General features: G+C 43.4%; 1 protein-coding gene across 6 annotated transcripts in view; it reads right to left on the reverse strand.

Moving 5' to 3' along the window:
• Window positions 1-21,745, reverse strand: part of SPATA13 (spermatogenesis associated 13) — a 158,203-nt gene that overhangs the window by 53,050 nt on the left and 83,408 nt on the right. The window contains exon 1 of one of the 6 annotated variants that reach the window (XM_085621603.1): window positions 5,717-5,949. The exons of 4 other annotated variants lie outside the window; for them this stretch is intronic. In XM_085621603.1, coding sequence (XP_085477729.1) covers window positions 5,717-5,771 — 55 coding nt within the window. In that variant the 5' untranslated portion in view covers window positions 5,772-5,949. Of the gene's footprint in view, window positions 1-5,658; window positions 5,950-21,745 lie in introns of those variants that run through there. One more of the 6 variants, XM_085621604.1, reaches the window with a different exon arrangement.

The following is a 21,745-nucleotide window of genomic DNA, read 5'->3' on the forward strand; positions in this document are numbered from 1 at the left end:
AGAAGGGAAAATCTAATTTATGGCTCTTAACTGTAAGAAACAAGGTGGTGAGACAGCCCTAATCCTTACCAACACAGAACTTTGGGTTTCAAAATGGACTCCCAAGGATTTAACCTTTGAAGAGGATAAAGGTCCGAGTCCAAAAAACTCTACACATCCCATGGCCAATTGCCACATGGGTCTATTGAGAACTTTATTTCTAGAGTCTTCTAATGAGGATACATGTGCTGTGCATAGATCATTCGATGCTCCACTCTTAATTTTCACACATAGCCTGAACTCCAATCAGCCTGGGCCTACCAGTGGCTTCCTAATTTTTACTTTAACTCTTTCATTTTACTCATCATGGGGGCATTCTCCAGCCCAGCTTAGCTTTTGATTGTCCGTCCTGATGCTTTATTGAACAACCAACACATTGACATTCACCTACATCAGAAATACATGGTGCTCTCGCTTGCGCAAATTAACGTGTGGCCCCATTTCTGTTGAATTTAAAAATAAGCTACACCTACAATCAAATTCCAGCATGTTTATACATGTTTCGGACACTGGATGGAAAAACGTAATTAGACTTCAGCTGGTCACTTTTCTGGGAGATGGAAATTACAAAAAAGCACCATTTTTCCACTCAAGACAGGCCACAAAAAAATGGAAGAGTTGTGCTGATCATGTCGACCATGTCCTTTCCGCTCAATAGGTGTTCTGGGTGTTAATGTTGCTGACTTGGGGAAGGGAGGAGCAGTGAAGGGCGCCCCCCATTCACCACCCCTCCACATTCAGGAATAATTATGTGTGGCATGTGTCTTTCTAATGCTAGCACCATAATAATAAATATTCAGAGAAGGTGGTAGGAGAGCAAGGGGTTATATTTGCATGTGGCACGCCACAATGACAATGCCAAGATGTGTTATCCCACCAGAGGACAGCTTTACAGAGCCCTCCAAAGCCAGTCAGTCAGTCAAAGTCAAAGTTGGCTTTATTTCGATATAAAACATATCTTTAAAAGCAATACAATACATCTATTTTTAAAAAGAAAATAAAAGGCCAATTCATACGAAAACAATTATGCAGGTTCAAGATACGAATGGCATAGATAAATTACATAACAATTCCAATTTTTAAAACCATAATTAAACAACATACAAAAGCCTTTTTGATCTGATCGACCATGCCCAATTTAAGAACTTCGCCATACCACAGGCGAATAAAGGGCGTGTGTCGGATTTTAAAATACGGAGAGCCTCACTACATTGTCTTGTGCCTAGCTCTTTACATAGGGGTTTCAGCCACCTGAGGCGAGGAGCTTTATATGCAGGACATTCAAATAAAAGGTGGGAAACCGACTCAATCCTGGTCTCACAGAAAGGGCAGAAAGGAGTAGTCTGTGCTGGTACCTTCCATCCTGCGGTCAACTCACACACAGGCAGCACACCTATCCTAAATTTAAAATATAAAGCCCTATCTCTAGATTTTGAAATTATATCGAGATAAGGCTCAAGTAGTGCCACCTCCTTTACTAATAGCAATTCAGCAGAACATCTACATAGATTGGGATTAGAGTTTCTGGAATCCATTACCCATTTCCAATACAGTTTTTTCAGGACAGACTTGGATGGTGCGGTCCTGGACTGCCAGGCCCCTCCAAGACCCAACTCGCCCAGCAACCGCTTAACATCCCTCAACCATCCTATTTTATGCCAACCAGGCATTGATAAAACCTCATTTAGCCCCTCCGCATAACTAACAAGCTCCGGAACTCTCCATATGCGGGCCCAGAGGAGTAGAGGGCGCAACCTTGCCTGGTCTTTAATAGGACAGCAGCCCATGTCAAGGAGTAAGGGAAGGGTGGGGGTACTATAAGGGAGGCCCATTAAATCCTTCAAAAACTTATTTTCTGAACGGGTCAACTGATCCACATTCTGCGCCCCCCAAAGCTCTGCTCCGTAAAGCGCCGCACTCACCCCTCTTGCCTTGTAAATGTCAAGTACTGGGGCAATCGGTTTTATGGTGGAGGACCGTTGTTCTTTGAGCAGTGCCCCCACCACCCTTTTATGACTTAGCAGCATTTTGTGGAGATGACAATTCCACCTCATGGTGTCAGAGAGGCGGATTCCTAAATAGTCAAACTCCTTGACTCTTTCTAGGGACACTGAGTTCAGTGCAGGTGGCCTACCCCTCCAAAGCATTATGTGATGAACATAGAAGAGACCATAGCCACACTTTCCAACGCAGGTTGAGATAACTTGTGAACAATGTTAAACTGATTGAGACAAATTTTGCGACATTTAGTGTGAAAAGCCCACTAGCAAATCGTAGTATATTGAACACTCCTACTTGTGACCAGGCTAAAATACACTTTTTCATTATTTATGGTAACATGGCACACATAATGTCAACTGCTTAATGAATAAACAGAGGAACTACAGTGCTTTACTACTTTAAGAAAATCTACATTCCTAATTAATGAAGCACCATGCCTTTCTCTATTTTTATGAAACAACAGAATGATACCACATAAAACTCTATTGTAAGCATCCTCCAACAAAGTCATATACACTTTTACGAATGTGAATGTAGCACCATACTGTGTACACTATACGCCAAGTGTCAATAAAATCTATCTACAACCCAAAACCCAAGTACAATAAGTGGCTCTTGAGCCTTGCAAGAAGATACAAATGGTCTGGTGGCAGATCTAGGTATTCACAGTGCCCCATCCTTTGAAACACCTTCCTTCTGGAGGATCTTGTCGGATTCCAATTCTTTTTTTCTCCAAGTATCACACAAAGGACTGATTTAAAGGGCTATCAGTCCTTCTTTCTTTCAAGTATCACACTGACTGGGAGCTATCTTGAGCCTCTTACCTAGGAGCCAATTCAAACGAACGAAGAAAAGGCGCATAGCTTATCACTTCACAAGTACTTTAGAGAAACTAGGACTTAGAGGTAGGTTTTCTACTTCGTTCAACCGCCCCTATGTAAGAGATGTGCATGCACAGTAAGAATGCAAGATTTAGCAGTGTGCAAGAGTAATTACACAAATAATGATTTAAGTGGCACCTTCTCATTTTGTATTTAACTCTTTTACAGCACTACTCTTATCAGTGTAGGGTGCCAGAGCACTTCTTACAGTTGACATACTGCTCTTTGGTGCTGGTAAATAGATCACTGTGCTATATTAGAAGGATTGCAACTAATGAACTGTAAGTAACAAAATGATCTCACAGTCAAAAGCACTAACTGACTTACTTCTATACAAATTATACAAATCTGTGATCTGTAGGTTACGTGATGTGCTTTGCAGCAGGTACATTAACCCCCTCTGCTACTTTATGAGTCAAAACTGTGCCTGCACACAACACAGAAATCTTCCAGAACTGCATTAACCAGTAGAGTTATCTTATAACTATTATAATACCCTCAAACTTGATTAGCTCAAAAAGAGCTCTGTAGCAGGTGTTTAACCCTGTAAGATATTAAATGCTGCCTCTTTGTGGCCCGTTGAAAGCAAGCTAGAACAGATTTACTGTCACATATATCCTTGTGGCCAAATTATTTACAGCCGATTTTTTAAAATAAATTGACAGTCACTCTGATTTTCGATCCCCGCCCCTCGTGCCTCCACCCACTTTCCTCTGGCACACTTTGATTTATGGGTCCTTGGAGCAAATGTTTTCCAAATCCAGCATTGTTCTCCGTCTCCCAGAGACAGTCTGTAGGAAATACAGAAAAGAGCTAAAGACCTTTCTATTTATGCAGATGTTCGGACTAATGACTGCCTTGCCATCCACTTGTTTTTTTCAAGAGTTACTGTCTCGCTTACAGCGCTCAGAAGCAGCCTTGGGGCAGAATAAATGCTGTGCAGATGAAAGGAAATGAAACTAGCCTGTGAAAGCATGCTGGATCAATTCTCAAACACACTCACATAATGAACATGGAACATTGTGCTGCAAAGTGTTATCACTGAGCAGAAGATACATCCAGTGCACACAGTGCACAAAGAGCGGCCTTCAAGTCTGCATTAGTTCAACACAGGGACAGGGTCAAAATAAACTGTGAGCAGCTTTCATTCTCAGGGGGAAATGATGGCATCAGCACGAACCGAGAAGGGGGGGGGGGGAGCAAGGAGACAACACAGACGTTTGGTGAGAATGTCTGCTGTGGCTACTTGGAAACTTGAACAGCAATGGGTTTCTGAATAACTATTCTTAGTTCATGTAACTACTGAAAACAGCTTCCACCCTCTCATCACTGCCTTTCTACTCGGAGACAAGGGGAGCCTGTACTCCTATGAACTCAGATGCTGGTGATAGAAAGTGCTGCAACAGAAAGTGCTGCAACAGAAAGTGCTGCAACAGAAAGTGCCCCAAGCCAGTCGCGGGTCCAAAGGCCTTGGAGGCGGACACATCTATGTGGAGTCTAGCCCAGAGTGCCCGACCCATGACGAACCGGCAGGTTGTCGGCATACATTTCCAATGAATAGAAAGAAGAATCATGCTATGGTCAGTGGCCACCCTGAAACTCTAAGGTGAAACTGGCACTGATGAGCGCCCGCGATCCGTATGGAACGAAAAACAAGGGGACTTTATAAAGAGCTACAAACCACATGTGCATGTTAACAGTTCTGCAACCCATGGTTAAAAGTGTTGCCTTGTGGGGAGCTTTCAAAAGAAACATGTTTTACCCTTGTGTCGAGGTTAAGTTTATACAGGATGCTGGGCGCTGCCATGCGGTTTAGCACACTAAAAGCAAACTGAAAGCTCCTCGAAAAAATATATAACAGCCGTCACAGCTCTCTACAAAACACCCAGTGTGCGCGCTCCACAAGTCAAAGTAGCTGGGTCGACTCCAAGCAGCCAACAATAATCGCACTGTGCGCCTGGAAGGCAGATCTCCTTGGCGCTGAACACTTCCACGGGACGAGGTAGCAGCTTGGATGTTCGAGTGCTTGCGAACGATAGTGTGGAAGTGTTCGCCTCACCTCAGCATTAGAGCGCGAAATGCGAATTAAGTAAACCGAAACATCCGGGCATAATAAAAACGTACGCTATTCAAATGTTGGCATGTCAAGAATTCAACATAGTCCCAAAGAGCGATGCTCCTGTCTGCTGTCATCAAGTGCACCACCCGTTTGACTACATAGTACAGTAATTGTACCTATATTAAACCTTTCCACTGTTTCCACGTCAACGATGTAATGTTCTTCAGTCGTGGGTTTTTCTTTTACAAATGACTGTTTTCACATGTGGCCCTTCAGTTCTTTCAATGGGGGAGAACCAGGACTACAACTCCCAGAAGGCATTGCTTCTTACACGAAAACCCGAGACCGAAGCTCTGCATCCTTGGCGCCATGGTGTGATCGGTGACCTTTCTTGTAAATGTTTTCGGACAACAGTCAAGTTGGAAAGCTGTGATCACACTGCCTGGTGCAGGGCGCAAACCAGCTCTCACCCGAGGGTCTCCCCGGTACTTTAAGAATGCCAACACAAGCCAGACTCAGAGGACGTGGATTCATTTTTTCAGAACTGCAATAACCCTTCATGGGTGGTCATCCAGTTCCATCTCACCGGCTGCAGCAAACACTGACAGCGAGTTTAGCAACGTCTAAAACCGGACAACCTGCAACCAAAAACATGTGGATCTCCTACAGAACATCTACCTGGATCCGAACCAACCCCACGCGGCTCACTGCCTTTTCCACTCCTCCTCGCACATACCCGTCTGCAGGCTCTCCAAACTCCAACACCGTGCCATCTCCCCCCGGGCCACCATCGTGCCGTCTCGGATGCCCACGGAGCAGGGTTCCGGCTCGGACAGCAGCAGCTTAGCTGGGAGCGTCTCCGCGCGGCACCAGGCGAGGCTTTGTGACTAGCCGCGCCGCGCGCAGAGCTCGCGCCTGGCTCTCATCCGCGCCGCCTCTGCGCTTCACACAGGCTGCTCGGGAAGTGACAGCTCGACGCCCAGCACAGCCTGCGAGGTTTGGTGACATCTGTGACGACAGCGTGGGGCGCCCCGGGGGAGGAAGCGCGAGCACAATCCGCGTCTATGTGCAGCTACCATTTCACCATCAGTGAAAAGGCTGCAAGGACAAGAGATCTACCCCAGCTTGAACGACCATCTGCACGATGCACCCCCCCCCCCCCCCCCCGCCCGAAGATAACATTCGAAAAACTTTAGAGACTGAAAACAAGTCTGGAAGATTCCGTTTTAGTTCACTGGTCAAGTGACTGAAATATCTTTTTTGAAACAAAAGATAAAAAAGGAATTTTATTTTGATGATCTATATGCATGCTTAACCAGCACTGGCAAAGACAATAGGTCTGGCGTTGGCTAGCAATCTTTTGGCTTTGTAAATGCTTGTTTTGCTATGTTTTCTGCAAAACGTTATTGTTGGTCAAGCTGCCATCGTCAATCTTAAAATCCAAAACAAAAAAAAGTTGTCTGAAAGCACACGTTTTTTATCTTCTAAATCACACGTGACCCTGCACCTCAAGGGACCTGCTTTGCGCGTGGATATGCCCCTTGTGGAAGGGTAGAAAGATGTCACTCACAATGAAGATAGCCACACTGGCCCACTGCCCCCCATGCTGTAGTGGGCGGAGTAACAATGTGGATGACGCAAAAACAAACCAAGGAATGAAGCGGGTTGGCTGAATCACTCTATTCAGTGGCCAATCACTCGGGTCTTAGGAGTGCATGTTTTGTATCAGCTCACTAAAATGGCATAAATGACCTGTGGCGCTTTATAAAGCTTCTTCACAGTAGGCCTAGATACATATATTTTTAACAGCAGAGCTCTAAAGACTATTTATTTGCAATGTCCACAAAGGGAAAAGATGGCTAGAATTAGGCGCCTGGAGTAGATGCAAATGGAAGGTGTTAATTTGACCCCCAATAGCTATCTTCCAGTGAGGAAAAAAACACGAGGGCAATAAAACAACTATTTTCGAAGTCGCATATATGCAAAGTCCCTCGTACGCAACGCCACTGTATGTGACCCTCCCGAGTCAGGTGTTTCAGTAGGATGAAATCAGAAAGGGCGTAGCGACGTTGCTCACAAATCCCCCAGAGCACCTCACACTCAGGGCACAGCCCCTGCACCCGATTCTGCTGCAATCATCTTGAAAGCAAGCTGCACCTTCTCAGGCACAGCATGAGATTCAATCAATCAAACAATCCAGATTTATAAAACCAGGCTATTCACCCGTGGCGGTATGCAGGCGCCGAGTACTGCTGCAGGGGCTCAGCCAGGCCTTGAGTCCTTTTCTGGATTCCAGCACAGAGGATGAGGTCCGTAGGTGAAGTGGGAAGATGTTCCAAGCCTTTGTGGCATGGGCGAGGCCGAGGGAGGTGGAGCGCAGGGGTTTGGAGTGAAGGTGGAAGTTCAGTCGGTGGTTGATGTACGCTGGTCCTTCAGTGTGGAGGGCTTTGAAGGAGTGGATCAGCATCTTAAACTGGCATCGCTTCTGGATGGGGAGCCAGCCGGGTTTCTTTAGGTAGGGACTGATGTGGACAGCCACGGCTGCTACAGGTAAGAGCGGTGAGACCGGGTGGGGGCATTTGTCAAGACTACCTCGAGGGAAAATGATTTATTTATTTAATTTTCCCTCGTGGTCATCTCTCGAAATACCCCCCACCCCCACCCGGCCGCACCGCTTTTACCTGCAGCGGCCGCGGCTGGATGTGGACCCACTTAGGGAGGTCTAGGATGAGTCTGGCCGCTGCGTTCTATATCGTCTGCAGTCTCTTGAGGAGGTGCACAGTGATTTCTGCATAGAGTACGCTGCTTTTGTCGTTGCACATTATTTATGGCTGCACGTTCTACATCATATGTATCATTTAATCTGGACAGTGAATCATAAAAGAGGACTGTACTTCATACTTAAAAAAGCAGTAACACAACACTGTGTCCAGAAACTGAAACCATTTTTTGAGTTGAATAGTCTCGTTTTCATATTGTGAGCCAGTGGGTGCAACTGCTTGTGTGGAGTCACTGAATGGTGCAGTCAGAATGCAAAGCCTTGATCTGTGAGCCATTTGTCACAAATGTTGACAAAAGGTCCACTCATTTTGCGTGGGATTATCATATTTTGTTTTAAAGTTGTTTTAAAACTGCTATGGTTAAAATATATGTATGTGTTTTAATGTTTTAGCATGATGTAATGGTCCTTTTAACGATTGTGCTTTTATCGCTATCGGTTGATAGTCGAATAAAGATAATGAAAGAAAAAGAAAGACAAAAGACCCACACAACTCATTTGGGGTAAATGAGGTAACTAGGCAATCCAAATTTAACATTTTATCTCCTAGGCCAATGTTCTTGGACCAACACAGCTTGGCTTCTGGTTCCCGCCTATCACGGAAAGGTCCACATCAAAAGTGGTCACAGGCAGAGTGCACTCCTTGGAGATCTGGAAATGTTACTACTCATGTTGCAGATGTGACCCCACAAACCACAATGTGCTGCTCAAAGCCCTACTTAAACAGATGCAAGTCCCAGGCGCAGGAGGAACTGACTCATATATTTCCTGGGAGGTGGCACTCAAGGAGAATGACCAAGAAATGTATCTCACAAACCAACAATAACCTTTCTGATTTTATCTGCAGGGTCTATACAAATTCTATACCTTTTAGTGAAAATATGAAATCTTTGGGAGATACTGTTGACGAACAAGGCTTCTCAGTATGGCAGAAGGCAAGCAACTGCACCTGAGAGTAAACTGAGGCAAAACAGTCTGAGCTCAAGGCTTACCAACAAAACATTAGACAATGGGTGACTATTCGCTTCCTGTGCAAAACAAGTGAAGAAGAAAAGAAAACTTCCAACATCAGCTTCTATCCATTCAACAATAAAAATGAATTCAACTAGCCCTACCTCCTTACCTTGCCAACGACATGAAAAACTCAAAACTTTGTCTGTTGTTTACTGGTGACAATAGCACCTCCCTCCACATGTGAGCCAGTTAAACACATAAGTTCACCATACCCTACTCCCACCTGACCTAAGACTTTTAGTGGTTGATTTAAGTATTACATGAACAGTGATAATCCAAGCAAAAACACATAAATACTGTGGATTGCTGTAGTTATAGGTAAACAGGAGATACAACTAGTTTTCAGACTGTGTTAGATCACCAGTTAGCAAGTATACAAGCAGTATAATGTCTTAACAAAATGACAGCCATTGCTGTACACAAGTGGCACACCAGTGATGCAATATCACAAACGCAAATTCGAACCTGAGAAATGAACCAATATTGTCTGAAATGTGAAAACAGAGAGAATATATGCAACAAACCACAGCCGAGAAGGCCCAGAAACCAATGACTTCCTCTTAATATTTTACACGGACATCACCCTTTTAGGAACAGGAATGTAGAGCCGAAAGTTGTAACCACTGGAAACTATGTACACTGCTTTAAATGGACAGTTTCAGGGCATCTTATATTTGTAGTGAGTGACTTTCCAACCAAAGGAACCTACAAAAGGCTTTTTTAAAATATATACTTTTGGAGAAAAGGTAAGAGAAGAAAACCTTTTAAGAAGTGGTGAGGTGCTCCCGATTGCAGCTATGCTAGTACTACATGAAAATGAAGCTGCACCAGTTGGTAATGGCCTCTGTACATATGTTTTGAGAGAAGGTCAGTGCCATGTCAGGTCTGTGGACCTGACCCTGGCCTCCGCTTCTTTCACATAATGCACAACCTCTTTCAGGAACATCTTTGCCATCTACAATCACCACGTTGCTGAGGATGCACGCATGTTCTCCTCACACCAAACCGTCTCAGACTCTACACCATCCTTCGTGGAGACTTCAACTTCAGGTGGAAACAATCCTCTAACCATACTACCTCTGATCTGGCTTCCTCTCACTAATGATATTTTTCAACTCTAAGAAACCTGCTCAATGCAGATGCTACAGTCTCATCAACCTTAATATTTTCAAACAAGATTTTCTCCAAACCCTAGACCCGATAACCTTAGACTGGAATTACCATTTTCTTGTCCCTTTTTACTTATCTCCCACCAGCACCACTGCTTCTCATAGTCAAGCAAAAGTATAAATACACACGGGGTCATGACTACTGATTAAAAACTGCCAGAGCATCTGTACCTCTTTGGTCTTCATGTCCTTTCTCCCACCTCCCGGGACTCTAACTTCCTCATTGAAAAACATAACTCTTTCATTATCCCTCTATACAGGAGACCCCTGAACATATCCAGGACCCCCAAATGGCCCTTTCCAGCCTCACTCTAAAGAGATGCTTGGTCTGTAGAGCTAAGAGACTGCAAGAGTAACAAAAACCCCTTTGAAAACTATGCAGCGCAAACTGAACAGGAAAGCTATAAATACTTCTCAGAGAAAACTGCATGCCCCAACTCCCAAAGTAACCTTTCCAAGAAGATGCCCAAGAAATTGTTGAAATTAATCATTAGCAAACCAATGCTCCCTCTTTTCCTGATGCAACAAATGCTTTTAGTTCTTCAGTAAGAACATTTATCAAGTCACACAGAAACTTACTATTTCTAATAACATTTCCTCAATCACGGATTAACTTTCCAACTTCCCTCTGACTCCACCATCCTGGCATTAACCTATCTCATCTTAGGATTCATTCTCCATCGTCTCAGAAGAAAGCCGATTCTCTTCTGATAAAAAGCTCCTCTTGCTTTGGTAGTCCATTCCCTCCTGCCATATCCAAAAAACCTGGCAGGTTTGTCTTCCTCACTGGTTTAACCTTACAATAGATCTCCCAAAAATGGTTTTGTGCCCAACTGCCTTAAAGCTGCTCCTGTAAAGAAAACTACTATTGACCCTTCTGTCGAAAACCACTCGTCTCCAATCTACCCTCTTTGGACAAGGTTGTTGAGAAATGTGTATCCTCTCAAACAACAAAACATGTGCAGGCGAATGGCCTATTGGGTAAGTTCCAATCTAGTTTCAGAGCAGGTTCCAGTAATAAATCTGCAAAACTCATGGTGTTTTATGATATCCTCTGCTCTTCACAAAAAAGGTCCAGCGGCCTCCCCATCCTACTGGATTTACCTGCAGCCTTCGATAGAGTTAACCATCAAATTCTTCCTGACAATTTGAAAAACAGGATGGGCGGACTGGGGAAACTGTTACAGGGGTATTATTTTTATTTTTTCAGAGTATTCTCAAATCTTTAACATTGGCAATAACTTATCTGATCCCTCCCTCAACTTGCAGTCTACCACATGGCCCCATCTTTGCACACCGTCTCTTTATCTTTGTTGAACCCTCAGTGACCTCGAGAAATAGCGTCTCCTTCCATCAGTGTGCAGATGACACTAAACTATCTAAAACTAGACTACTGAATTTATTTCCAGTTAAAGTCCTCAGTTCTGAGAATGTGCAAATGGATGAAGACAAAGCACCTCAAGCTCAAAGACCGAATTTCTCCTCCTCACACCAAAACCCTCTGACCCAGTGACCAACTTTATTTGATATGAATCATTAAAGTTGGCTGATATCGCCCCCAAACAAGCCACCTCTGCTCAATCCCTGGGTTCCCCACCGGCTTTAATCTTAACCTTAAAAATCACATCAAAGCCATGGCTAAGTCATCAAAAAACTCAAGCAGCTTAAGCACATTCTCTCCTTACAAGATCTGAAGCTGGCTGTGAATGCTATGGTAATCTCCTGCCTTGACTATGGCCTTTCCCTGCTTGCTGGCTTATCAAAAAGTAAACCAGCCCCATGCAGAGTACTCCTACGTGCTGTGACCATGCTTCTCACAAATGCAAAAAACTGGGAACACATTACCCTTGCAGTCGGCTAACTTGAAACAGCTGCAATCAAAGAATCGTGCCCTATGAGAACTGCTTGACTCATAAAGCCCCTAACATGCGAATCCCTAAATATCTCAAACAGTACCTCAAAATGGCCTCCAACGTGATACGTGTCGTGCGTCACGTGATGCGAGTCGTGTGTGTGACGTAAGCACCAACGCGGATAATCAAATAGTACTTTTTGGCAGTACTCACCCCGGCTCTTCCTTATGAGTTTGCAGTGTCCGGGTGATCAAAAAGTTCGTTGAGAAATGTGTCAGCGGCACAGCGGACTGCCGAGGATACCGCCAGCTGACAAGCGAGTCCTGTAATGCACAAGGTGGGTTCTGGCTGCTTGCGATCACAGAATCAGGCTAGCAGATAGTCGCCAAAGTCTTTTGGGGGGAAAGACCACATCGGAGAGGTAGGATTGTTGAAGACGCATTTATTGAAAGACAGTGTGTCCCTGTGATGCCGATGCAGCCGTCCCTCTGCCAACTCTCCTCCAAATGCCACCCCCAGAATCCTTCCCCGAGAACTTAGAACCAGACGGCAGTCAAGGTTCCACGGCTTCTCACATCCAGGTACAACACTTTCCTTCTTTGGAGGTTTTCGCTCCTCCACAAAGTGTAAAACCCATCACTCTCTCTTTCTCTCTCTCTCCCCCTCACCCCTTCAAAACAAGGTTCACTTACTTCCAATTATTCAAAAGGGCACTAGTTAAAGTCACTCTCGTCTAGAAGGCAGGACATGGATGATTTATTTTCTCCTCTCTCGTAGAACTTCAGAGAGCGTTGGGTAGAGACTGAGGCCAAACATGGCGCATTGAAGCCTGCGCAAGAGTTTAGCTCCGTGAGTGTTCATAAAATGCTGCATGAAGGCCCCAGTGGTAGGATTCTATGAGGTTAGTCAAATACATCATGATAACAATGGAACACTCAGTCACTGTTTCAGTCACGACAAGAGAGTAACCTACACTGGAGAGCAGGAGTACCAGGCAGGGCAGGTAGTTGTATTCATTTATTTCACCACGGCACAGGCTATCGTTGAACTGCCGGCCGAGTCGGTTTTTCTTTCTACTGTGAAAGATCGATGGCACATTAAAATGTTTAAATGCTATGTGTTGTGGCTAGGTGTGGTTGACCTGTTTTATGTGTCCGTCAGAAAGCCACTCTGCAGAAAGAAGGGGAGGAAAAGGATAAAACCTGTAAAAGAATCTGCTTGAGGATGTTCCCTCTTTAGTAGGAATTTAATATGAGGACTGCTTACAAAGCATGTTTTTATCTTGTTCCTCACTTTGAGATGTGCTGACACCCATAAAACACGCAATTAAAAAAGCACACATAGCAATTAAACTCACAGTTTCAAGATGTGAATGATGTCAAAAATAAAGACTAGGATAATCGAAGTGGCATTTTCCCCAAAAACTTGCCCCGCTGCAGCTTAAATCAGAACTGCTGGCTGCAGACACTGTGATGGTTAAAGGAGTGTGCACAGCCTCTTTTATGTTAGGGCCACCTGATAAAGTACATCCTTATTTGGAGTCCTTTTTTTTGTTTTGACAGTGTGCAGTTTTATCATAATTACCTTACAAATGTGAAGCTGTGCAATGTGCTGCATTTCAAGAGTTGGGTAAAATGTACTCATGTCCATTTATTAAAATTAGCAATTGTAATCTGAACCATTATTAACCTTTGCTGCTTTTCTGGTCAAAAAAGTAGCACATGTTCCTGCAGCACAGCCTCTCGGTCTATAAAGACTTCAACCTCTAACTGTATCTTTGGCCTTTCACCCACGTACAGGTTGTTTTCACTGGGTTCTGTGGTGGCTGATGACTTAAATATTTTAAAAAATGATATTTTACGCAACAAACAATCTCTTTTCACATAATTATGTTACAAGCAATGTTTGGTGTACAGTGTTCAACTGGATACAGTGCAAACATGAGGAGAAATCCTATCAATGAAACTATGCTTTTAACTTAAGTAGACCGTGCAGGTATAACTCCTCTCCCTCTTTGGGACGATTGTGGTTGGTCACTGCGTTCATTCCCTTGGCGAAAGCATGGGTTCCTCTGATGCCGCACCACTTTGAAACTTCACCAGCCAGCGCTGTTGTTTCTGAATATCACTAGATTTTCAAACACACTGGACTCTAAAACGTGCTCTGTGCCTTTTGCATAATTCTAATCCACAACTGACGTGTCAAGCTAAGCATATGGATCCACAGACACCCCCCCTGCAAACTTCCGCACGGTGTATCTTAATTCTGATGACTGATGGTGCCGCAATTGATTTTTGCAGTACAGTCATCTTAGAAAGAGGGTGTAGGTTAGTGACTTTCCCTTTCAGGAGTTTTGCATTCATTTCAATATATTATTAGAGCTACTCGTTGCTTAAAGGGTTGCACTTTCTTTGATTTATTTCAATGCACTCCGTTTCTTGGTTTTACTCGCAAGAAAGTGCCACTCTTAAGTGTCACATATTTGGCAGTTGAATGTCACTCAACTGCAATGAAACACTGGAAATGTCACAACAAAGTAATCTTAAAACTTGGTGAAATATGCATTTTTAAACACAGCAGCAGCCTGTCGTTGTCCCACTGTGGTTTCACCACAGACATTTAATAAATGACTAGTGTGTCAACATTCTATATTAAATTAAACATTGAGGCAATTCTAGTTGACCTGTTGCGGGAATAATAGCTGTTGAATAAAAAAATTTAGTATGGCGCACCTGAAGTAAACGGGCATTGAGTTACTGCAGATATGGAAAAAGCTGCTTAAAAATACGCAATTTTTAGAAATGTATGGCATCATATATTTTGAAAGTGATACAAATTGTTAATTAGAGATGGCCCTATCTAAGTCCACAATTGACATTACACATCTGTATCCTCAGATTATCTTGGATATCCTTAGCTTGAAACCTTCTTAATGTTAATCCAGAAACGTTAAGGTAGATTGAGAAGCATTGTTAATCTTTCATTTCAATGTATGGGTGTAGGTTTTTTCAGAGGTACAGAAATCAATTTGCAGACATATCTCATATCTAAAATGAACAGCTGTGCAGTGAGAATCTCCGAATGTTGCTTGGAAATTTCATTTTTCTTTTTGCTTTTCCCCCCACCGCCTTTTATCCCTAGTTTCATCTCTCTTTACTGGCTTCAAAGTCATTTTTTGTGTGAGTTAAGTATAAGGAAACTATAAACCACGTTTAAAAATATATCATCATTGTCTTTAAACGTGGCTTCCTGTGGTCTTTTTAAACAACGACAGTCAAAGATGTTTTTAAAAACAAGTTATACTGTAAATAAGACAGAACAATCAGGTAGCTATTTTAAGAACAGTGAACATTGCCAAGGACTACACAATTTACACAGGCTAGCAACATTTTAAATATATAAAACAAAGACATGGAATGGAGTTTTTTTGGAACTCATTTATTTTAATAACTTGTGAACCATTTTTATGTATGTTTAATGATTCTTTACAGGGAAGAGAATGCTTCTAAAGCAGTCTTCTTCAGCACTTCAGGGACATTCTAAGAGTTAGGGAAACACTAGTGTTTTATCCACAGGCAGCTGTTGTGGTAAGAAGGCATAGAGAGACATAGCTTGATACTGCAATGAGAGTTGTGTCAAGTACTAGCTATGAATCTCTTGTGTAGCTATCGACTAGCTAGATGCCCATCAAAATGCAGCATTTTGGTAGTGTACAGCTGTCTGATATACAATGCACAATATCAGATCCTAACAAGGGTGTAACACAGGGCCCTGAATCCCCATCCACCCAAGGGGTCCTGGTGGAGGAGGGCCATCATCTACCTCTAATCTTTGCCTTGAAAGTCTGCATGGGTGTGAGGGGGAATCCCAATTTCTTTGCACAGGAAGCTTAATGTATGGCTCTTGATTAACAAGTCTGTAAAATGTGAAAAGTGGGCACACAAATCTCTGAAAGTATCAACATGCCCTCATTTTCATAACTGCTGCATGTCACCTCATGCAAAGAAAAACAAGACAAAAACAGACATGAAGTTTTGCAGTGACATACTCAAGATAGTCACAAGCAGGGCAAGCGGCAAAGCTGGGGTTTCAGTTCAAACGCCTGCCTACCAATTTTCTGACCACTTAATAATGCCTTCTCGATTTTTCGTGGCGTGATTTGCAAGCGCCGTACAACATGCAGGAAAGCATTTTTCAAAGCTATCATTATGGCATTACACAAAGTAGATAGTGGTTAGTGATCGCGAAATATGAAATGCTTTGCAGTGGTTCAAGCACTGCGCTTTGAGCTTGGATGCGCTCCAATGACACCACGTGATCTTGACAAATCTTACTAGCTCACTGAGCTGTTCAGTTGTAAATTAGAAGAGATGCCAACATGAAGTATGACAAACAAAATCACAGCCCTTTCGTGTGTTATTTTTCATGTCAAGTGCAGTCTTTTCACTACACCTGACCCAGGAATCAATATAGAAAAGTGCCCACAACTAGGGATAGTTTAGTGCAAAAACTGGCTCCATTATTATTTGATGTAGTTCATGGTGCACCAACTAACAGTCTTGAATCCGAGACCTTTCTGGTAAAAGTCATGAGTGAGTAAAGTTATTTCTTCCAAGGCCAAACCTTCTTGAACGTCTAATGCTGATCAAAGCAAGTTGTGGGTGATATCTCTGCAGCAGTACGGGTTAGCAGGATGGGACCATATGCAAAGAAATCAGAAAGGCAAGTCTGAAACATGCGACTAGCTATGAAGTAGTAGGGGGCAGCTTGATTTTCCCCTAAAAAGTAACTACAGGTTCCCAAGAATAGAATTCTCATATGAGCATGGCAGGCAAATGCTCTACTTTCCTAAGGCGGATGTGAGCTGCAGTGTCTAGCAGACTCAGTAAACACCGTTTGCAGCTCCGGACCAATAGAGTGGCTGAATGAAAACTGACACCTCTTTGGATACATTTTGCTACATCAAAGGCCACTGCCTGGGAGGAACTTCATAAAAGGCAGGAGGATACCTCCTCCTGTAAGGGAGAAAGAGCAAGGATCTCCAGTGTCTAAGATACCGTAGTGGGTGCACATGGGCGGGCGAGGACAAACAGGTTTATTGGTTTGTTCTTGTGCTGTCAGGGTAGCAACCTACAGCTAGGGCTGGACCAACTGGTGCTCATCTACCTTTTGAAACATGAGAGGAGCTTGGGGTGAACCCCCTTCTACAAAATGTGGCCTCCTTTGGCCTAGCATGAGTAGGTGGAATTTGGGTCTTCTGAATATTGTGTAGTTTCTGCTCAGGTTGCCCACCTTGATTACCCCAAGAGGTCTTTCCTTGCTCATGAATTTTAATTGAACAGCAGCAGGTAGTATCCCTGCCTTTATAATGGTGCGTTGCTATAGCTCAGGTCACCAATCCCACTCTTGAGCGTCAGGAATCATTTTACTGATGTTAGAGGATCTATGCCTGGTGCATGAATTAATGAGCCTTCTCTGATTACCCCTCTTTTTTGGTGTACACACACACACAACAGCCTGCTGCCCCTCTGGCTATTTTAGTATTCTGTAGCTGCATATATGTTTGGAGTGCCAATCTACCCTGCCCCCAACTGGACTACGTAGAACACAGAACATCCAGGTATATACCTGCCTCTTTTCCCCAGCCGACTAGAATAATAGAAACTCTGAAACATTAGGTGTTTCATGCAGAGTATTTGGAACTATGGTTTGCATGGCTATCTCTCGAACTTTATCATCAAATCACATTGCCAATGGCTGAGCCACAGGATAAGAGAACCTATCTGGCTGCTCCAGCACAACACCAAATCAATTCCCACGTAGAATCACAACAAATATAACACTTCCCCCAAGATCCAACGTGCCACCCATTCGAAAATGTAATTTGGCAACGCAGAGCGGAGTTAAAAACGCTATATAAATCCTGAAATACAATAGAATAAAAATCACAATGCATCCGTGATGCAAAAGTTGAGATCCACACACTGTTGACAACATCCACAATCAATTTGCACCAATTCAATACTGACCCTTGAATGCTTTGCACCACCACCTTTGACCTGCACTCATTATCACCACAAACACTGCCCTTTAGAATGAACTTACATCTAATGCAAAGGGGTCAAAATAAATATTAGAAATGCTTCAAGTAATTGTAATTCGTGAGTATGGCTCTTTAAGGGCAGGGTGATCAATATCTAAAAAAAAAAGTGTACTGCGACTTGCCGATATTTCTGCTACAGTATCAGAAATTGTCATTAAGGTTGTATGGAAGAGTGATGCCCTCCGTGACAGTGATAAACACACAGAGAAAGTTACAAATTCTGTAGTCAATGTTGTGGCAAACCATCTTCTTTAAGGCCTGTCTTGCGATTTTGAGCACTGCACTTTGCGATGGAAACCGGTAGTCTCCTGCACACCAAGGTCCACTCCAGCATCACCTGGTGCAGGGTTGCCAATGAATACTCATCGGCAGGGCAGATGTCCATCTCCTCAAAATTCTTCAAGGTAGCAATCAAACCACTGAAAAGTAAGGACTTTCAGATTTTCAGACCTTGCGCAAGAAGAGGGGCAAATGATTGCACAGTTCTATAAATCTTGTCAATTTTTTGGAAACACTATAAATAGTTAAATTAGAAACCCCAAAGTATAGAAAAACAGGAGTTTGGTAGCATTTTCCTCCTTTCTTCAGAATATGTTTTATTAATCGGATTAAAGCAGCTTTTCAGCTCAATGGGATACATTGCTGTTCCTTGTGAGAATGTCAAGATGCATGCATTATAGTGAAGGAAATTGTTATATGCATTTTTATTCTATGAAAATAATTACAATACCTCTATTGAAGGCCTGTTCATTTTAAACAACGAAATCATTGCACCGGGGAGAAGCAACAGGAAACCATGGCTCTCAGGGTATGTCAGCCATTTATCAATTATCATTTTTTTAAACAAATACACGCAGGAATGTATAATTATATCCTAGAGAACAGAACAATAAGTGCTTCTCCCACACGATTCCCAGACCCCACCCTGGCATTATTCTGCACATAATTACTACTTTTTCAATTTCACTTCAATATGTCCTTCCGGGATACTGAAGAAAAGGATGAGAGAGAAAAACCATCACACAGCAGAAAGCGAGTGTGAGGTGGTGGGGGGTTGGAGGGTGGTGTGAAGGTATATTGAGTTAAACACTTAAAAGCCGCTATTCTGTGATGGATTTAAATGCAGCAGCAATATAGCTGCCTATCAATGTCATGCTGTACCAGGCACGGTACAGAATATTTGACGCGATAAACACTAGAGGACATTTTGTTCTTTAAACAGCGCTGCCTCCTCGTAGAGAGCTCCCACACTAGGTACACAAGAACATATTTTGTTGCCAGCTGCTTGCCGAAAAGCGAAATAAATTGGCGCAGAAAGACCAAGCAAGCTATCAAACTGGCACTTTTTCAATCATTCTCAAGCTTTGACTTTACATATATTTTGCACTGGTCTGAATTCAGAAGAAGCATTACACACCGACACAGCTTGTTTCGGAGTGCCTCTATGTGTGCACCGCTCTCAACCATTGTACCAATCTCTAACACAACCATGACTGCTTCTTCTAGTATGATACTTGTCTAACACCCAATTGTACCCCTTTGATAAACCAAATAGTACCTCAGGGCTACTATACTAAACAACCACACATACTAGGAGAAGTTGCACCTTCGCTGTGTTATTCAGAACCAACTTTCTTATTGTTTTGGCAGTTTTATATAGCGCTAACTCAACCTGAAGGTATTGGAGCGCTTTACATGAGCACCAGTTACGTTACAAAAGGACACATTAATTTTTGGTAGGCACGGAGAGATTATGTGATTTGCCCAATATCACAGGATGTTGAACCAACGCCGAGGCTGGAACCTGGTTTCCCAACTCCAAAGCCAGCAGCTCTGACTGTTAGAGGCTTTCAGCTTGCAACTCGCTCACATCCAGTCCCTGTAACTGCTCTTGGGAACATATTGGGCATGCTGAGATTTGTTCACGAACCAAGCCACTTCAACCTACCTCACTCCACCCCAATCTACCACACTGCACTCAAATCTACCCCAATCTGCTCCAATCTACTCCAATGCAACCCACTCCACTCCAATCTAATCTACCCTACTCCACTACACTTCACTCTACCCCAGTCCAAATAACCTCACTCCATTCCGATCTCCCCCACTCTACTCCAAACTCCACTGCAATCTATCCAAATCTTCTCCACTCCAATCTACCACAATCTACCCCTCTCAATCCGCCCCACTTCAATCTACCTCACTTCAATCTACTCCACTATCAACTCAAATACACTCCAATCTACTCTAATGCAGTCTATCCAACCCTAACTCCAATGTACCCCACTCCAATCTATCCCACCCCATCCCAATATACCCCACACAACTCTATCCAACTCCACTCCAATCTATTCTACTCCAACCTACCCCACTCCAATCAACCACACTTTACTCCAAACTACCCTACCATAATCCACCCAATCTATCCCACTCTTATCTATCCCAATCCACCCTAATCAACACCATTAAACTCCAATTTACTTTTCTCCACTCCTATCTACCCCACTCCCATCTAATCTACCCCAATCCACTGCACTACACTCTTTCCAAATCTACCCCACTCCACTCCAATCTACCCCAAATACATCCCACTCCACTCTACCCCAATCTTACCCACTTAAATTTACTCCACTCCAATCTGCCCCACTCCAGTCCAATCTAACACAATCCACCCTAATCTACTCCACTTTACCCCAATCTAATAAAATTCCAACTACCCCACTCCAATCGACCCAAATCTACTCAACTCCAATCTACTCCACTGCAATTGACCCAACCCCAATCAAGCCCACTCCACCTCAATCTACTCCACTGCAATTGACCCAACCCCAATCAACCCCACTCCACCTCAATCTACCCCACTCCAAACTAATGAATCGACCCCACTCCATTCCATTTGACCCAACTATAATCCACCCAATCTACCCCACTTCATCCCACTCCACTCTTCCCAAATCTACCCCACTTCCCTCCAATCTACCTCAATATATCCCACTACACTCTATCCCGATCTACCCCACTCCGATCTACCCCACTCCGATCTACCCCACTCCGATCTACCCCACTCCGATCTACCCCACTCCGATCTACCCCACTCCGATCTACCCCACTCCGATCTACCCCACTCCGATCTACCATGCTAAACTACCTTACACCCCCACTGCAACCTACCCCAATCCAATCTACCCCACTCCAATCTACCTCAATCCACCCACTTCGTTCTACCCCCTTTAACCCAACTCCTATCTATGCCAATCTAGTCCACTCCACTCTACACCAATCTACCTCATTCCAATAAACCCCACCACACACCACTAACTTTTTGCCATGCTGAAAAGCAGCCATACTGGTGTAAATAATGGCTAAAACACATTGTGAAAGCCAATAGCTCTCGCATAGGCGAGACCTATTGGCTTTGCCAATGCTTGTTATAGGTATGCTAACTGTAATGCTTTGTTGACGCTGGAAATGCATTAAAGTGCATCAAAGGATGATACGTCTAGCTCAGCAAGCGTTCTGTGCTGATTTTGGTTGCAATCCATCTCAGTGCAGTCTCTTTACTTTAGCTTTCGTTATGCACACAATTAATGCTACCTTAGATCTGTGCTCTAAAAACAAAACAACTATACCTAGATTTTTGTTTTGTTGATTTTACAGTTGCTTTTTCTTTTTATAACTGCACATGGCCACTTCGTATACATGTTTAAATAATTTCTTAACACACTGCACCAATAAACATCAGAATCCCGGTCCTATTCTGGAAAATGGCAGAGGTGAGCTATGTCATAGTCTAAAGGGTTTAGGCAACGTTCCCGTCCTAAAGGCACTGAGGGGTTAAACCACGTAA

The sequence above is a fragment of the Triturus cristatus genome, chromosome 8 (assembly GCF_964204655.1).
Source record: "Triturus cristatus chromosome 8, aTriCri1.1, whole genome shotgun sequence".
Lineage (NCBI taxonomy): Eukaryota > Metazoa > Chordata > Amphibia > Caudata > Salamandridae > Triturus > Triturus cristatus.